The sequence below is a fragment of the Nyctereutes procyonoides genome, unplaced genomic scaffold, assembly GCF_905146905.1.
Source record: "Nyctereutes procyonoides isolate TBG_1078 unplaced genomic scaffold, NYPRO_anot_genome, whole genome shotgun sequence".
In the NCBI taxonomy this organism is placed as follows: Eukaryota; Metazoa; Chordata; class Mammalia; order Carnivora; family Canidae; genus Nyctereutes; species Nyctereutes procyonoides.
This window is the reverse complement of record NW_026575024.1, coordinates 43474153-43492210: the sequence shown is the minus strand read 5'-3', so window position 1 is coordinate 43492210 and position 18058 is coordinate 43474153. Positions and strand designations below refer to the sequence as shown.

Below are 18058 nucleotides of genomic sequence, written 5' to 3'. Positions count from 1 at the left end.
AGAGGAAGACATAGACATGGCCAACACGCACATGAGAAAAGACTCCGCATCACTTGCCATCAGGGAAATACACATCAAAACCACAATGAGATACCACCTCACACCAGTGAGAATGGGGGAAATTAACAAGGCAGGAAACAACAAATGTTGGAGAGGATGTGGAGAAAGGGGAACCCTCTTGGACTGTTGGTGGGAATGTGAACTGGTGCAGCCACTCTGGAAAACTGTGTGGAGGTTCCTCAAAGAGTTAAAAATAGATCTGCCCTACGACCCAGCAATTGCACTGCTGGGGATTTACCCCAAAGATACAGATGCAGTGAAATGGCAGGACACCTGCACCCCGATGTTTATAGCAGCAATGTCCACAATAGCCACACTGTGGAAGGAGCCTCGGTGTCCATCGAAAGATGAATGGATAAAGAAGATGTGGCCTATGTATACAATGGAATATTACTCAGTCATTAGAAACGACAAATACCCACTATTTGCTTCGATGTGGAGGGACCTGGAGGGTATTATGCTGAGTGAAATAAGTCAATTGGAGAAGGACAAATATTATATGGTCTCATTCATTTGGAGAATATAAAAATTAGTGAAAGGGAATAAAGGGAAAGGAGAGAAAATGAGTGAAAATATCAGTGAGGGTGACAAAACATAAGAGACACTTAATTCTGGGAAATGAACAAGGGGTAGTGGAAGGGGAAGTGGGCGGGGGGTTGGGGTGACTGGGTGATAGGCACTGAGGGGGGCACTTGGCGGGATGAGCACTGGGTGTTATGCTATATGTTGGCAAATTGAATTCCAATAAAAAAATAATAAATTAAAAAAAAAAGAGTACTCAGCATCAATCTGAAGATTCTGAGATGCCCACTGCTCCCCTGGGCAGGGACATTAGCAGGAGCACCACACATATCGTACATCTAATGACCAGATGAGGAAAGATACCAGGGAGTGCTCCATGTCCCCACTCATAAACCCCCAGTAAGGGACCCTCAGTCCCTTCCCACAGAATTGAACATGGACTAAACAAAGGGCCTCTTCGTTTTCCTCTGAGAGAGGAGATTTTGTTAGCAGCAAGCCTCGACTATACCTTTTTCTGACAGGGGGAACTTAGGAAGGCCTCTGCAGAGCCATCGAAATCAGTAACAGCTTGGACAGGTAGGCACACGATGAGGTCAGAGGATTCATGCTGAGAAAGACATAGAGCTTTAAATCTTCTTTATAAAGTCTGCACTATGTGGCAGGTTTTCCAGTGATGCTGAGTGATTGACACATAATGAGCTGCCCATGGGTATGTAAAGTATACAACTTGATGTTTTACCTATACATACACCTACGAAACCATCACTACAATCAAGATAATGAAATCTATCCATCAGCCCTAAGCTTCCTCATAGTCAATTATAATCCCTCCTCCCAACCCTCTCCACTCCCCATCCCTGTCTCTTGGCAACCACTGATCTTTCAGTCCCGTGTGTGGGTTTTCTAGTTTACATAAATAGAACCACACAGTCCATACTTGGTTTTCCCTGGTTTCTTCCGCTCAGCATAATCTGACATTTGCCTATGCTGTTGTATGTACAATAATTCCTTCCCTTTTATTGCCAAGTAGTACTCCAGAGTATGACACAGCACCATTGGTTCATCCATTCACCTATTGATGGACGTTTGGTTTATTTACGGTCTGGAACTATCACAAATACAGCTACTGTGAACACTCACGTACAAATTTTTGTACTTGTACCTATGCCTGCTTTCTTCCTGGGAAAATACCCGAGAATGGAATAGCTGGATCATTTGGCAGGCATGTGTTTTGAGTATGGCTGTTTTAAGGAATCCCTTCCATGTGGGTTTCAGAGTATAAAGGTATACAAGGTAAAGGTATGCACAGGTCACACGGGAACAAGCATCACACTCACCCACAGAGATCACATCAGGCTGCAGCTGGCTTCATTTAAGTCCTCCTAATGTATGAACAGGGCACCCAGAAGGGAGTATCTCCCAGGATGACCTATTGTGTTGTAACACGCTCAAAGCACAAGCTCTTGATGCTTCAGAAAGGGCCCATGCAAGGATGAGATTCCAGGAGATCCTTTAAATGATAGCAACATATCATTTAAATAATGGTCACATCTCATTTGTCTAGAACAGAATACTTTTGACCAATACTGAAAGCTGCAACATGAACTAGGGCAGGGGCTCGGCAGGGGTGATCCCATCAGCATCACCTGGGAACTTGTTAGAAATGCACGTTCTCCCCAGCCCAGACCTTTAGCATTGAAACCCTGAGGTGGAGCCCAGCAACCTGAGCTTTCACTATCCTTACAGGTGTTGTGATGCATGCTCTAGTTTAAGATCCAGTAGCCTAGAACATCTTCTAAGCCTTTGGATTCTTTTGGAATTAAATCCATCCAAAGTCATGATACACAAAGAACTCATCCCTTCTATGCCTTGTTCCACCCACATAGCTGTGGAGCCCACCCTCTTAGAGCTCTGCAAATGTAAAATCTCTTCAAAGAACCAAGTTACCAAATGGAATGCAAACCAACACGATAATGGTTGGCACTTCTTTCCCAAAGCACAAAAAAAAAAAAAAAAAAAAAAAAAAAAAAAAATCCTTAGGAACTCAATCATGAAAGCATTTAAATCCGAATGTCAAAACCACCCATTTCTCTATGTGTGGCTTTCAAACTAGCATGTTATAGTATACATGAATCTAAAAAAAAAGAAAAAGACAAAGATTTTAGGTGATACACTCCAACACTCTTTACTGCTCTAGAACCCTTATTGAAAATTAACACATCAGCAGGAAAACTAATCAAACTTGAACAGGAAGAATTTGAGTAAAAATATTGGGTATTTTTTGTTTTAATCTTCAGCTTAAGCATGATTTCCACTCAACATTATAATCGGAGAGAAGTTCTGATCATTTCCTTGGTATTTTACATGCTTAAAATTTAGCCCAGTCTTTGAAAATCCTCTCCAGCTTCTGGCCAAGCAGAACTTTGCCACTCACTTTGAACTTGCCGGCAAGGAAAGCCTTCTGAGGGTTCATCTTGCCCAAAACCAACTCCATAAAGACAGGTTCTGGGATTGTGAAGACAGTGTCTGCTGGGAGCCTGGCAGATCCTGGATACATGTCTCCAGAACCATTCTTCAGATCAATGGTCCACTGCAGAATGATCTTCCCATCTTTGGTGATGTCTAGCTGAAAGATGGCATTGACTTTCTTTACCAGTTGGGCCCCCACCTCTTTGATGTGATGGCTAATGTCCTCAAACACAGGGAAGCTCTGGAATTCTGACAGGTCTAGAGGGTGTCGCACAGCAGGTTCCCGAGCTGCACCCAGTTCCTTGAACTGGCCTGCCTGAGGTCCATCCCCTGCTTTGATCTTGTGTTGATGGTCAATTCTCTTCCACATCTTACTGTGCTGGTCCTCTTGACCTTGCCGTCTGGTTTGTGAGCAGCTGTAGCCAGATTAATATCCACAAGTCAGATTGTGACATCAAAGGTAAGGCCCAAGTAGGGAATGAGGCTGGTGTGTGTGCTGCAGTCTTATTGGCCAAACAGATACTAAAATGTGACATGGGATGAGGTCTCAGGTAATTGTGAGGCAGATCCGCACCACCACCACCCCAAACCAATCAGGGCTGTTGGTCTCATAAGCCCAGAAAGTTCTGGACCCCATGTTGGGAATAAGAGAAAATGGCTCCAGGAGGTTCTTTGGTGATATGAACTCTGTCTTTCCAATGCAGATCTATCCCAGTAATAATCCTAACTCAGAGCAGCTATTCTGATTCCTTTAAAAGTGGATAATCCTTAAGGCACAAATCCTGATGCTAGATTTGGCATTACCTGGCTGCTGGTGGAACAGGAAATGCTTTTGGAAAAAAATGCTTACTGGAAAAAGAATCAGCACCAGGACTTGCATCAGAAAGCTTCAGAGACACAGTGAGAGAGTAGGGGGAAAGGAATATCCCTAAGATCAACAGAAGATGCTGCTAGCCTCACATGATAATTGTATATAATAACATGGCCCTTATTCTGAGCCGAGGTACTGTTGAAGGCATTGTACATGTGTTAACACTTTTAACCTTTATTATAACCTGCTGAAGTAGGTACTCTTTTTATTCCCATTTTACAGATGGGGAAACCGAGGCAAGGAGAAATGAAGTGACTTACCCAAAGTCACACAACTAGTAAGCAGTGTAGTCAGGTTTAAAAAAAAAAAAAAAGATCTGGTATGGTATATTTCCTTTGGTACCTGATGGATAAGCTGGTATGATCAACATGGAGCAGTTAAACAAAACCCAGTGGCTCCCAATACCAAGACTTTACCCTGAGGCCACCTGGTATAGACATCTGCATGAAGAATTTTAAATGAAGAGGTGAGAAATCCTTGATAAAATTGCTGTGAGTCACCAAAAATAAACTGAGCCCCATCATCACCAACTACCCATATCTGCTTTTCCTCAGGGCAGGGTTGTTCCTTCTGAATTATTCAGACAGCTCCCCAACTAGGTTGCCACTCCTGCCTCAGCATGTCGAATGGGAACACAGTTCTAAGTCCACGTGTCCTTTTTATGCGATTCGATCTTTTATAAGTATTTCTACCATTAAAGGAAGTCCAGTATGAATGGCCAACATACACATGGAAAGGTGCTCAACATCATGATTCTCCAAGGACATGCAAATTTAAACACAATGAGACAACACTTCCCACCCATCAAACTCACTAATACTGGAATGACTGACAATGGCAAGTGTTAGCAAGGCTGTGGAGCAACTGGAGCTCCCGTGGCAGGATTGGTGGGAGTGCAAAATGCTGCCACTGCTGTGGAAGACTGCTTAGTAGGGTGGTAAAAGTCAAACATACACTCAGCACACGACTCATAGGTTCTCCTCTTGGGTATTTATGCAAGAGAAATAGAAGAATATATAATAAGTATTCCCAGAAGCATTGTCCATTAAAGCAAAAACACAGGAGAAAATCCAAATCTTTTCTTAGGTCCTTATCTTCTGTTCATCAACTGAAGATTAGATAACCTAATTGGCATAATTATAGAATGGAACATTATTTGGCAACCCAAAGGAATAATCTCCTGAATCACTCCACAACACAAATGAACTTCAGATGCATTGTGGTAAGCCAGATTCAAAGGATGACATACTGTATGATTCTACTCATATGACCTTCTAAAAATGTCAAAACTGAAAAAAAAAAATGACCAGTGGATTGGGGGTAAAAAGTGAGTTTGTCTACAAAGGGAATAATTTTTTTTTGTGGGGGTAGGGGAGAATGATGGAATGATGGAGAATGGTGGTAGTTACACAATTGTATACATTTGTCAAAATCCAGAACTATGTACTAAAAGGGGTGCATTTAAATGTGTAAATTATACCTCAATAAGTCTGGCTTTAAAAACAAAAAGATGCAAAAAAGAAAAAAAAAAGAGGCATGGGCAGATCCACATTGCTACTGGTATGAGCTCTGTCTAAAGCAGAGGGCACAAGCCAAACCTGAAATACTGCATCTTTTTTCTTTTATTAGTTCCTATATCTATCAGTTGCTATTACTGCACTATGATACATAACTTTAAGCTTTAATTAGTTCTTATATCCATTAACTCTTGCTATATTATGTGTCAAAATAAACCACCTCAAAATTTTAGCAGCATATAACATTAAATGGTTATTTCTCAAATGTCTTTTGGGTGGCTGTGGTGTGCTGCCCTGGGCTGAGACTGGCTAGGCTGCTCTACTAGACACATATCTCCCACCTTCTGTCTGCAACCAATGGGCCAGCCAGGCATGTCCCTCCTGTGGTAATGGCAGAAGTACAAGAGCAGCAAGTTAGAAAGGCCCAGACTTGGCCCTGACTCAATGCCACTGTTGTCCATGAACCAGCAGCAAAAGCAACTCTCAGAGCTAGGTGCAAAGTCAAAGGTTGGGGAAGCACACTCTACCCCTGAAGAGGCCATGACAGGGCAAGAGGCAGGGAGACAAGAAAAACTGGGACTGATAATGCAATCTGCTACAGCTACTGACGTACACATTCACATTTTAAGATCCAGATTTGTGGCTTTTTGTATGCATGGAAGAATCCACAACCTTGGATCCACATCTTTATCTGGCAACAATTAGCCATCATTGTAAGGATGAGGAGAGGCAGCTCACTACAGGCAGGAAGGGCTTCCCACAATTCACCGTCAGCATTATCATCAGGATAACACTTTTCTAGGTGTCAGGTGTTCTGAGGAAATGTTCCAGAATTCCTGAGATCTTTTCCTCACTAAATTTCACCAAAAGTTCTACAAGAATTTGGACAATGTGAGTATCAAGGATCCTCAAGTTTGCCATCATATCCATCCCCTCAACATATTTGCTGAGCATCGATCACGGAAAGCCCTGGGCTGGCATTGTTAACAATACACACAGATGGAAAACAGGTGCTGAGGAGGATGTGGAGAGAGCCAAACCCTTGTGTACTGCTGGCGGGAGTGGAGAATGGTACATTATTGTGGGAAACAGTATAGCAACTCCTCAAAAAATTAGCCATAGGATTACTATATGATCCAGCAGTAACACTCCTGGGTACATACCCAAAATAAGTGAAAGCAAGCACTTGTACAGATATTGGGACATCCATGTTCATAGCATCATTCTTCACAACACCCAAGAGATGGAAACAACTCAAGTGTCTATCAACATATTAACAGATAAAGAAAATGTGGTATAAAAGAAGCAAAGGAAAAAAGAGAGAGATAAATCAAGAAATAGACTCTTAACTATAGAAAAAAAAAAAGTTGATGGTTACCAGAGAGGAGGTAGGTGGAGAGATGGGGGAAATAGGTGATGGGGACTAAGGAGTGTACTTGTCATTGTGAGTACTGGGTGATATATAGACTTGTTGAATTACTATATTGTACACCTGAAACTAATATAACACTGTATGTTAACTATACTGGAATTAAATTTTTAAAAATAATAAAAACACTTATATGTTTTTTAAAATGTGGTAAACCCACAATGGAATATTATTCAGTCTTAGAAAGGAATGAAATTCCTATACATGCTACAATATATTTATTTTTAAAAAAATTTTTTTATTTATGATAGTCGCAGAGAGAGCGAGAGAGAGAGAGAGAGAGAGAGAGGCAGAGACACAGGCAGAGGGAGAAGCAGGCTCCAGGCACCGGGAGCCCAACGCAGGACTCGATCCCGGGTCTCCAGGATCGCGCCCTGGGCCAAAGGCAGGCGCCAAACCGCTGCGCTACCCAGGGATCCCCCTACATGCTACAATATAGAAGACACTATGCTAAGTGAAATCAGCTAGACACAAAAGGACAAATAGTGTATGATTCCACTTATATTAAGTACCTAAAATAGTCAAATCCACAGAAACAGAAAAAAAGAATAATGGTTGCCAGGGGCTAAAAGGAGGAAAGAAATAGAGAATTCCTGTTTAATGGGCACATAGTTTCAGTGTAGGAAGATAAAAAGTTCTTTTTTAAAAAAAGATTCAATTATTTATTTTAGAGAGAAAGGAAGTGTGCAGGCAGGTGGAAGGGGCAGAGGGAGAAAATCTTTAAGCAGACTCCCCACTGAGTGCAGAGCCCAGTGCAAGGCTCAATCCCACGACCCATGAGATCACAACCGGAGCTGAAACCAACAGCTAGACACTTAACCGATGGAGCCACCCAGGCACCCAAGAATATAAAAAAAGTGCTGAAGACTGGACGGTGGTGATGGTTGCAGAACAATGCGAACATACTTAATGGCCCTTAACTGCACATTTAAAAATGGTTAAAATGGTAAATTTTATGTCATTTATTTTTTACCACATAAAAAAGAACACACAAAGAAAAATAAGTATGCCTAGAAAGCAGTTTAGCTTAGGAGAGAAAAACATACACATAAATATACAATGCAAACTATTGAAACTGCCCAAGAAAGAGACATGTAGTGGTTTTACAATATGTTCACACAGTCAAAACACATTACAACTTCCTATCTGCTCTCTCTGGAATTGCTCACTCTAGGTGAGACCACTGCCATGTTGTGAGGACACCCCAGCAGCTCTACAGACAGGTTTATGAGTTGAGGGCCTCAGGCCTCCTGCCTATGGCCACATGAGTGAGACGTCTTGTAAGCAGATCCTCCAGACCTACTCAAACCTTCAGATGACTGGCCCTTGGCCAACACCTCAATTGCAATCCCAAGACAGACTCTAAGATGGAATGGAAGGAAGAGGAATGGTCAAAAGAGTCTGAGCTTCAGAATAACTGCCAAAGTGGGAATCCAGACAAATGCCATTAATGTGTGCTGCATCTTTCAGAAGCAAAGTGTCAGCGATGGCAGCAAAGCATTGGCCCTAAGCAGACCCTTCAAAAGGTTCCACTGGAAAGGGTGGGAGAGGATCAGGAAGGAAAGTAAGGAGACAGGACAACGGAAAGAAGTGTTTCTTAGGAGAAGGGAGGCATGAACACACTAATATGCAGAAGGGAAGTAGAAAAGGAGCAGGAAAATGCAAGGGAAATGGGAGGAAGCTATAGTGTAGCTAGGAACTTCCCTCCAGCCTGGGTTTTGATCCCAGCAGTAGGACCCTGGGCAAGCTGCCCATCCATGTGGTATTTCTGTCTCTCCACCACAAAGTGAGGACAACAGCATACAAGTGCCAAGGCTTTTGCTGTAAGGATGAAGTGAGATAATCCGTAGAAAGTGGCACAGATAAATGCTTTTCAAGGTTAGCTCTTCTCAGAAGATGAGATACAAAAGGAAAAAAGATCCTGCAGGAAGTAGTGGGAAAGGGAAGGTGGGCCTCAAAGAGGCATAGAGGATCCTTGCTCCTGTCCAACAAAGAGCAAGCAAAGGAAAATGAGCAAAGATACTGATGACTTTGAGATGATGAGAAATACCACCAGTTGATGATCCCTGTCTATCTCTCCACACTTTTCTTTCATCATGTACTTATAGGAGCTCTGGAGACCAAATGGTTTTACACTTCCCTCCTGAACATTCCTTGTACTTCCTGCCTCTAGGTTTGTGCAATCTGCCCTCTATTTCCATCAAAATTCTGTCTTTCCTTCACACCTCAGTTTAAACCACATCAGCCTCTATCGAGCCCCACCCCCTGTGCAGTAAAATCTGCACAAACAACTAGCTAGATATATGTCAGGTTTTGGGGGTCAGACACATGCTAAATGGGGGACATGTGCACAGATTTAGCCCAAATCAAGCATGGAAAGAACCAGAAAACATTTTACTAAGACTACGGGGTCAGTGGGAAATCCAATAAAGCATTTCTCTTCCCCCTCTGAATTATAACAAAATTGAGAACCAAGACAAGGAATGGCAGATGGAAACCAAAATTCTCCCTTTAAGTAATAACTGAGGGGGAGGGGCACCTAGCTGGCTCAGTTGGAAGACCACTGGACTCATAATCTTGGGGTTGTGAGTTTGAGTCTCATGTTGGGTGTAGAGATTAAAAAAAATAAAACTTAAGTGATAACTAAAGGAAGCATAGTTGAATGAAAGTACTTAATATGAGGCCCCAGTGAACTTGCCAACTACATCCCACAATACAAGGCAGAGTTATCCAACTACCTATCAGCCCCCATCCTGGGGGGCCTCTGCCTATGAGGCTGGTAGTGAGGGGCCCATTAAGGGAAAGTTCTGGACATGAAGGAGTTCAGCTTATACTTCCCAGATTGACCACCCAAAAAGTCATCACAAACATCATGAAAAAAACCCTCAACAAAGTAGGTTAAGAAGGAACATACTTCAACATAATAAAGGCTTTACTTGAAAAACTCACTGGGAACATCTACACAATGGGAAAAAAACTGAAAGCTTTCCCCCTTTGTTTAAGGTCAGAAACAAGATAATATCCACTCTCACCACTTCTGTTCAACATAGTACTGGAAGTCCTAGACACAGCAGTCAGACAAAAGCAACAAAAAAATTAAAAAGCATCCAAATTGGTAAGTAAAAAGTAAAATTTTCATTATTTGTAGATGAGATGATACTATACAGAGAAAACATTAGAGATTTCAGCAAAAAAAAACTGCTGCAACAGATAAACAAATTCAGTAATTGCAGTATACAAAATCAATGTACAGAAATCTGTTGCACTTCTATACATTAATACTGAAGCAGCAGAAAGAGAATTAAGAAAACAATCCCACTTACAACTGCACCAAAAACAATAAAATACCTAGGGATAAAATTAAAGAGATAAAAGACCCATACTTTTAATACTATAAAACAGCAATGAAAGAAATTGAAGACAACGTAAAGAAATGGAAAGATATTTCATGCCCATGAATTGAAGAATAAGCATTATTAAAATATCTATACTACCCAAAGTAACTACATATTTTTAAAAAGATTTTTATTTATTTATTTGAGAGAGGGAGATAAAACACAGAGGAAGTGCAAGAGGAAGAAGCAGACTCCCTGCTGAGCAGAGAACTCGACAAGGGGTTCAATACCAGAACGCTGAGATCAGGACCTGAGCTGAAGACAGATGCTTAACTGGCTGAGCCATCCAGACACCCCAAAGCAACTACACATTTAATGCAATCCCTATCAAAATACCAATAGCACTTTTCAGAGAACTGAAACAAATAATCCTAAAATTTATATGGAACCACAAAAGACCTCAAATAGCCAAAGCAATCTTAAACAAGAAAAGCAAAGCTAGAGGCTTCACAATTCCAGACTTCAAGTTATACTACAAAGATGTAGTAACCAAAACAGTGCGGTACTGGCACAAAAATAGACATATAAATCAATGAAAAAGAATAGAAAATCCGTAAGTAAACCCACAATTCTATGGTCAACTAATCTTCAACAAACAGGAAAGAATATTGAATGGGAAAAAGACAGTGTCTTCAATAAATGGTGTTGGGAAAACTGGACAGCAACATGCAAAAGAATGAAACTGGACCACTTTCTTACACCAAACACAAAGATAAACTCAAAATGGATTAAAGAGCTAAATGTGAGACCTGAAACCACAAAAATCCTTGAAGAGAGCACAGGCAGTAGTTTTTCTAACATTGGCTGTAGTAACATTTTTCTAGATATGTCTCCTAAGGCAAGGGAAACAAAAGCAAAAATAAACTATTGGGACTGCATCAAAATAAAAACCTTCTGCACAGTGAAGGAAACAATTAAGACTAAAAGGAAGCCTACTCAATGGGAGAGTATATCTTCAAATGACATATCTGATAAAGGGTTAGTGTCTAAAATATATAAAGCGCTGATACAACTCAACACCTCAAAATGAAAAGTCCAATTTAAAAATAGGCAGAAGACATGAACAGACATTTTTCCAAAGACAATATCCAGATGACCAACAGACACATGAAAAGATGTCACTCATCATCAAAGAAATGCAAATCAAAACCACAGTGAGATTCCACATCACACCAGTCAAAATGGCTAAAGTCAAAAACACAAGAAACAAGTGTTGGCAAGGATGTAGAGAAAAGGGAACCCTTTTCTAGTAGAGTGCAAACTAGTAGAGCTGCTGTAGGAAACAATATGGAGGTTCCTCAAAAAGTTAAAAATAAAACTACCCTATGATCTAGTAATCACTCTACTGGGAATATGCTCAAAAAATACAAAAATGCAAACTAGTAGAGCTGCTGTAGGAAACAATATGGAGGTTCCTCAAAAAGTTAAAAATAAAACTACCCTATGATCTAGTAATCACTCTACTGGGAATATGCTCAAAAAATACAAAAATGCTAATTCAAAGGGATACATACACCCCTATGTTTATAGCAACATTCTTTACAATTACTAAATTATGGAAGCAGCTCAAGTGTCCATGGCGGATAAAGACATCATGCTATACATATACAGTGGAATATTATTTGCCCTTAAAAAATGAAATCTTGCCATTTGCAACATGGATGGAGCTAGAGAATATAATGTTAAGTGAAGTCAGTCAGAGAAAGACAATACCATATGGTTTCATCCATACATGGAATTTAAAAAACAAAACAAATGAGCAAAAGAAAAAAATGACAGAGAGAGACAAACTACGAAATAGACTCTTAATTGTAGAAAACAAATGATTACTGCTGGGGATGTGGAGGGAGATAGAGATGAAATAAGTGAAGGTTAAGAGTACACTTATATGATGAGCACCAGGTGATGTATAGAATTGTTGAATCACTATATTACAAACCTGAAACTAATATAACACTACATGATAACTATACCAGAATTAAAATAAAAATCTTTAAAAAAATTATTCAGGAAATCAGGGGGCTTGCAAATTTTCTCTGTAATTGAGATAGTTTCAAGATAAAGAATAAAATCACAACAATTTTAAAAAGTCATCTGATGCATGTGAGTAAAGGGGTAAAGAGAGGCCAGGAGTGATCTGAGAAGTTGCTTTGGGGGAGAAATCCCTCCTTGAGGAAAAGAGGATAGAGACAAGCTGTGAGCTCTGTCTCATAGCAAACACTAGCTCAGCTAGGTGGGTGTGGATAGGGCAGGTTCAGAAGAGCCTGACCAGTGGGGCACGATTTTGCCCAATAGTCTGTCTTCATGTTTCATTTTATTCTCCTTCCCCCTCAGGTTTTGTTGGGGATTTCACAACTCAAACTGGGGGAATTCTCTCAATTGCCCTCACTCCTCCCTGAGCCTCCCATCTCTGGCAGCACGAATACTCCTTCTGTCAGTTAGCTTTGTGACCTGTGAATGAAGAGAACAGTGAATGTTGTAAATGTCAAAACAGGTTAGCTTGAGTTTTATTCAATAATCCAGAAAACAATAATTCATTTTTCCCAAATGGTACAGATTGAGGGGCTGTCAGAACCAAGTAGTCAGCAGAAGGTTTAGACAGAAAAGAAGCTGTAAATAAATGTGGACACAAGCACGGAGCCCAGCACTGCCCAATCAAATTTTTGGAGATAATGAAAATGTTGTGTGTGCTGTCCAAACCGGTAGCCAATAGCCAGCCATCTGTGGCTGTGGAGCTGATGATTATGGCCAGTATGACTGAAGAACTGAATTGACTTTATTTAGCTACAAAGAATTTAAATTTTTTAAAAGATTTTATTTATACCTTTATAAGAGGAAGGGCAGAAGGAGAGAGAGAGAATCTCAAGCAGACTCCATCTGATTGTGCAGAGCCCCACTCGAGGTTTGATCTCACCACTCTGAGATCATGACCTGAGCCAAAATCAACAGTCAAATGCTTAAGCAACTAACTGAGACACCCAGCTGCCCCTACAAGGAATTTAAATTTAAATGATCACGTATGATTTCACATCAGCATCCTGGGAACACAACCTCACTATTGTCCTAACCACCATATGGAAGTTACATGGGTATCTAGTAGCTGCTGCTCTTGAATTTAATTGCTGAATTACACCAGACTCATTAAAAAATCCCCAATAACTCATTCGAGGCTACCATACATGTGGAATAGAGCCCAGCTCCCATTGGTAAGGTCTGGCCCATGTGAAGACACTCCATTCTTGGACAAAGCTCAAGGCCTAAAGACAACATACATACTTCAAATGGTACTGTTATATTTATCTTTGACTAGGACAAAAATATGCCCAAATGGGCAATTACTGGGCAACTTCCAATTTAAATTCTATAAGGTATGACTGTCTGTAAAACCAACATATTTAGCTCTTTCGTACAGCCCATCCGAATTGTTCCTGGTGGATGTTCCTAGTTATCTATTGCTGCAATAATGCTGTGTAACAAACCACCCCCAAACTCCCTGGCTTAAAGCAGTAAGCATTTATTTAGCTCATGAGTTTGGGATGGGTTCAACTGAGTGATTCTTCCGTCTTCTCTGGGCTCATTCACACCTGGAAGTTTGTCTATCAACTGATGTGCTTATGCCATGTGACACTCATTCTCCAGCCGGCTAACGTACACACATTGTCAAAGAGGAAGCAGAGCAGGAATAATCTCAACTATGTGACTATTGTTCCAGCCTCTGCTTGCACCTATTGGCCAAAGAACAACACATGGGCAAACCCAGAGTCACAGTGGGAGGGCACATGCTACATGGTAGAGGGTATTGTCATGGATTCAATGTTTGTGTACCCTCAAAATTCATATGGTGAAACTTCACCCCCATGATGTGATAGTATTAAGAAATGGTGCCTGTGGATGCTAATGAGGATTAGAGGAGGTCAAGGGTGGAGCCCTCATAAATGGGATTGGTGCCCTTATAATTACAATCATAAGACAGCTTGCTTCCCCTCTCTGCTCTCCACCATATGAGGCTAAGATGAGAAGCTGGCCGTCTGCAACCCAGAAGAGGGCTCTTACCAGAGCTGGCACCATACTGGCATCCTGACCTTGGGACCTCTGGCCTCCAGTACAGTGAAAGATAAATTCCTGTTATGTATAAGCCATCTGGGATGGTATTTTTGTCATAGTAGCCCAGGCTAAGACAGGTGTAGAAACACGAAAGGGTAAAAATCAATAATGCGATTATAATCTATCACACCCACAGAAGGAGAGTGTCAAGTCCTGGAAGCCTTTCTGGAAAAATAAAAATCAAGCGAATGCCACCAAACTCATCTATAAATATATTCTTAAAGTTCCAGGAAGTCTTAAAAGTATTTAAAATTCTTAAACATAAAGAACAGAGATCAGGGATCCCTGGGTGGCGCAGCGGTTTGGCGCTTGCCTTTGGCCCATGGCGCGATCCTGGAGACCCGGGATCAAATCCCACGTCGGGCTCCCGGTGCATGGGGCCTGCTTCTCCCTCTGCCTGTGTCTCTGCCTCTCTCTCTCTCTCTCTGACTATCATAAATAAATAAAAATAAAATACAAAAGAAAAAAAAAAAAGAACAGAGATCACACCCTCCCCTCTATCAAAAGACATCATCACTTCATTGGCTTTAAGGGCATTCCTAGTTTAAGAGGAAGCTAAACAAAGGGTAAAGACGTGCAAAGACCCAAAATAAAATAGTCATATTTATCTTTTAATATATCACGGGCGTGCCCAAGTGGTAACTCTTTTTAAACTTAGGTGAGACATATTAGGTTATGCCTGCCCACAGATTAGTGACAGTGATCTTGAACAAACAAAACTTACAGAGAGTTTCTGAGAGAAGTGAAGCACTGTTCCACTGATGCTGACATTACACAGCATTGTTCAGAGCCCCTTTTACAACCGCTGTCAGCGACAAAAGGCTCATTCTTGTACTGCCCGGGACCATTCGGAGCCCTTCCTGCCACGCACACCCAGAACAGTCACAACTCACGGGGCTTGAACAGTGAGTCATTATCTCCCATTAAAGTCCTGAGGCAGGGCGAGAGTGACCGACCACCGGCTGGGCATGCTCAGGCCCCGGGACACTGCACCTTCGGCGCTTTACCAACCTAGGAACGCCGCAGATAACCAGGAAGAAGCTGGCTCTTCCGGGGCTGCTTCCTTGGGCAGCTCAATGAGCTTCACAGACCGAGGTCCTTCCTGCCATTGTTCTGCAACACGTTCTCCTAGGGCCAGCGTCCCTTGTCCCTTGTGGAAGTATTAATTTGGGCGACATCTAGTAGAACAAAAAGCCACTTCCTCCCATGCTTCCTTCTCCCTTTATTCTAAGGGCTGAGTCTTCGGAAGCCCTCGGGGACTTCTCCACCTCAGGGGCTAGGGCTGGGTCCACCACCCTTAGCAACACCGCCTCAGGCTCACCAAGCACCCGACGCTGGGCTCAGCCAGCTCTCCCAGAATGCCTAGCGGCGGGGCGAGCGTGACTGGGAACCGAACCCGGGCGCGCGGGCGGAGAGAGAGAACCAGCAGTGCGTGCTGCACCGCCCGCGTGCGGGGAGCTCCACTAGGAATAACATGGAATCCGGGATACGTAATACACCTGTGGGCGGGAGCTGGTGGCACAGCTGTCGCCGCCGTGCCCGGAGCCCAGCCAGCGGGCAGCGGTCGAGGGGCTGAAGGGAGCTGACGTTGCTGCAGGCCCGCCGCCGCCGGCTCATCTCGCGGAAGGGCCGCTCGAGTGTCACGGCCGCCTGCCGCCTGCCGCCCGCCCGCCGCCCGCCAGCCCGCCGGGGAGCCAGGGGTCGGCGCCAATCCCAAGACCTGCCACGGCACGTGCGCCCGCAAACTGGCCTTTCAAGGGTCGAAAGGCTACAGTGTGGCGTCACTTCCGCCTTCAGGCTCGCGAGGTCAGTGGTCCACGCTAACCCCGGAAATCTGGGAGTGGAATTCTGGGAAATGTAGTTCCAGGTTGGCCAAATTGACATGGAACTAAGCCAGAAGCAAGCCGCCCTGAGTGTGGCTTCAATCCTTAGTTAAATTAGTTAACTAACTCCTCAGGTTAAGTATAAGGGATAAAGTAGTTGAATAGGATGAACGCTGGATTTTAGCTACTATGGAGGAAAATTGTCACTTTTTTCTCATTTTCTTTCATTTTTTTCCCCCCAGTCACTGCTATAGACTCTGGTTGCCCAACCAGACTGCAGCAAAGAAATACAACTTGCCAAGTCTTTCAGTCATTCCCACTGACCCACGGTTTGGACATACTGTTGGGAGTCCTGGGAAGGATAAACTGCTGACGATCCCTTGGGGAAAAAGTCAGATGCTAATTAATCCTAAGAGCTCAGTCAGCCCCTACATTTTACTCAACTCAGTAAATCAAAAGCACTGTACCCGCGGGACAAATCTCAAAAAATTCCCTCAGCAGTTTTGAAAGATTTACCAACCCTAAAGATATGGAGTGCAGGGAGGGAATGAATACCAAAGGACCAGATCTCTGACAGACAGCAGAAGGATGTTTGGTTCAAGTGCATTACTTAACAGTGGTTTACTATGACTATACACATCACAGAAGCCCAAAGTCTTAAGGTAAGAAAGTCTGCAAATATTTTGTCTAATTATTCATTTTAAAATGAGGATCCTTACTGATAGATACAACAACGTGTGTAAATATAAAAATATTATGCCAAATAGAAGCTGGACACAGATTACATACTGTATAATTCCATTTATACACTAACCCGGACAAAACTAATCTATACTAGAAAAAAATCAAAATAGTCTTTAGCCTCGGGTGTGAGGATGGGATTAACTGGGAAGGGACATGAAGAAACTTTCAGGGGTGATGAGTACATGCCTTGGTCAAAATTCACCATCAGGGTGATGTGTACTGATGTCTGCAACTTACTTCAAAATGAACCAAAAAATAAGATGGACTGATGGATGGAAAGAAAGATGGATAGACAGGCATGCAACAAAACAAATACAACAAAATGTTAATTGTAGCATCTAGGCAGCAGTTATATGGGTATTCATGGTTCAGCCCAGGACTGAATCATAAAGAGATATCAACATACTGACTGGAGAAGAGATGAGAATGAAGGCAGTAGAGAAGGATTAATAAAAATTACAATTACGTGGACAATATCAACCAGCAGGCCAGACATTCAGAATGCATAGTGTAGTTCATTCTATTCTTTTCCAGATATCTGAAATACAATCACCCCACTGAATCAGCTCCTCTCACAGTAATGAGGTATTTGCTATATGACTGCCCCAAGCTGAGTGCTTTTGCAAATTTTGTCTCTAAAAATCTCTCTCTGTGTATCCTCCTTTCAATGGGCCTGTATCAGTCAGCTATAATACAGTGTGCTATGTTATAGCACCACCAAAAAACTCCGTGACTCACAACAGTAAGCAATTGTCTCTTGCTTACATGTTTGCAGAGAGGCTACATTGGTTGGGCTAAGCTCCAAGTTCTCATCCATGTGTCTCATCCTCCTTGACCAGCAGACTCCCTGAGGCATGTTCTTCTCATGATGATGACTGAAATGCAAGAAGGCAAGACCTCCTGCACGAGTACATTTTAAGACTTTACTCACATGATCTCTGTTAAAATTCCATTAGGCTAAGGCAAGTAACACAGTTAATCTAAATAATCATTCACCCAGATCTGGAAATGAAGGGTTCACGTGTAGCTAGCTCTTTACTTATCACTGCAAGAGATTCTGGGACTTTTTTTTTTTTTTTTTTTTTTTTTTGCCAGGGTCTAGTGATGTGGGCTAGAACCCTCTT

At 42.2% G+C, this 18058-nt stretch overlaps 1 protein-coding gene across 1 annotated transcript; it reads right to left on the bottom strand.

Annotated features, from left to right (window-relative positions):
* Positions 1–2747: 2747 nt before the first annotated feature.
* On the bottom strand, positions 2748–15222 carry SCP2D1 (SCP2 sterol binding domain containing 1). Its single transcript, XM_055345853.1, has 2 exons — positions 15092–15222; positions 2748–3467 (listed from the first exon to the last, which is right to left on the bottom strand). Exons 1-2 carry the CDS (start codon positions 15136–15138, stop codon positions 2951–2953), a joined length of 564 nt encoding a protein of 187 aa, XP_055201828.1. The 5' UTR covers positions 15139–15222; the 3' UTR covers positions 2748–2950.
* Between the last annotated feature and the right edge of the window lie 2836 nt (positions 15223–18058).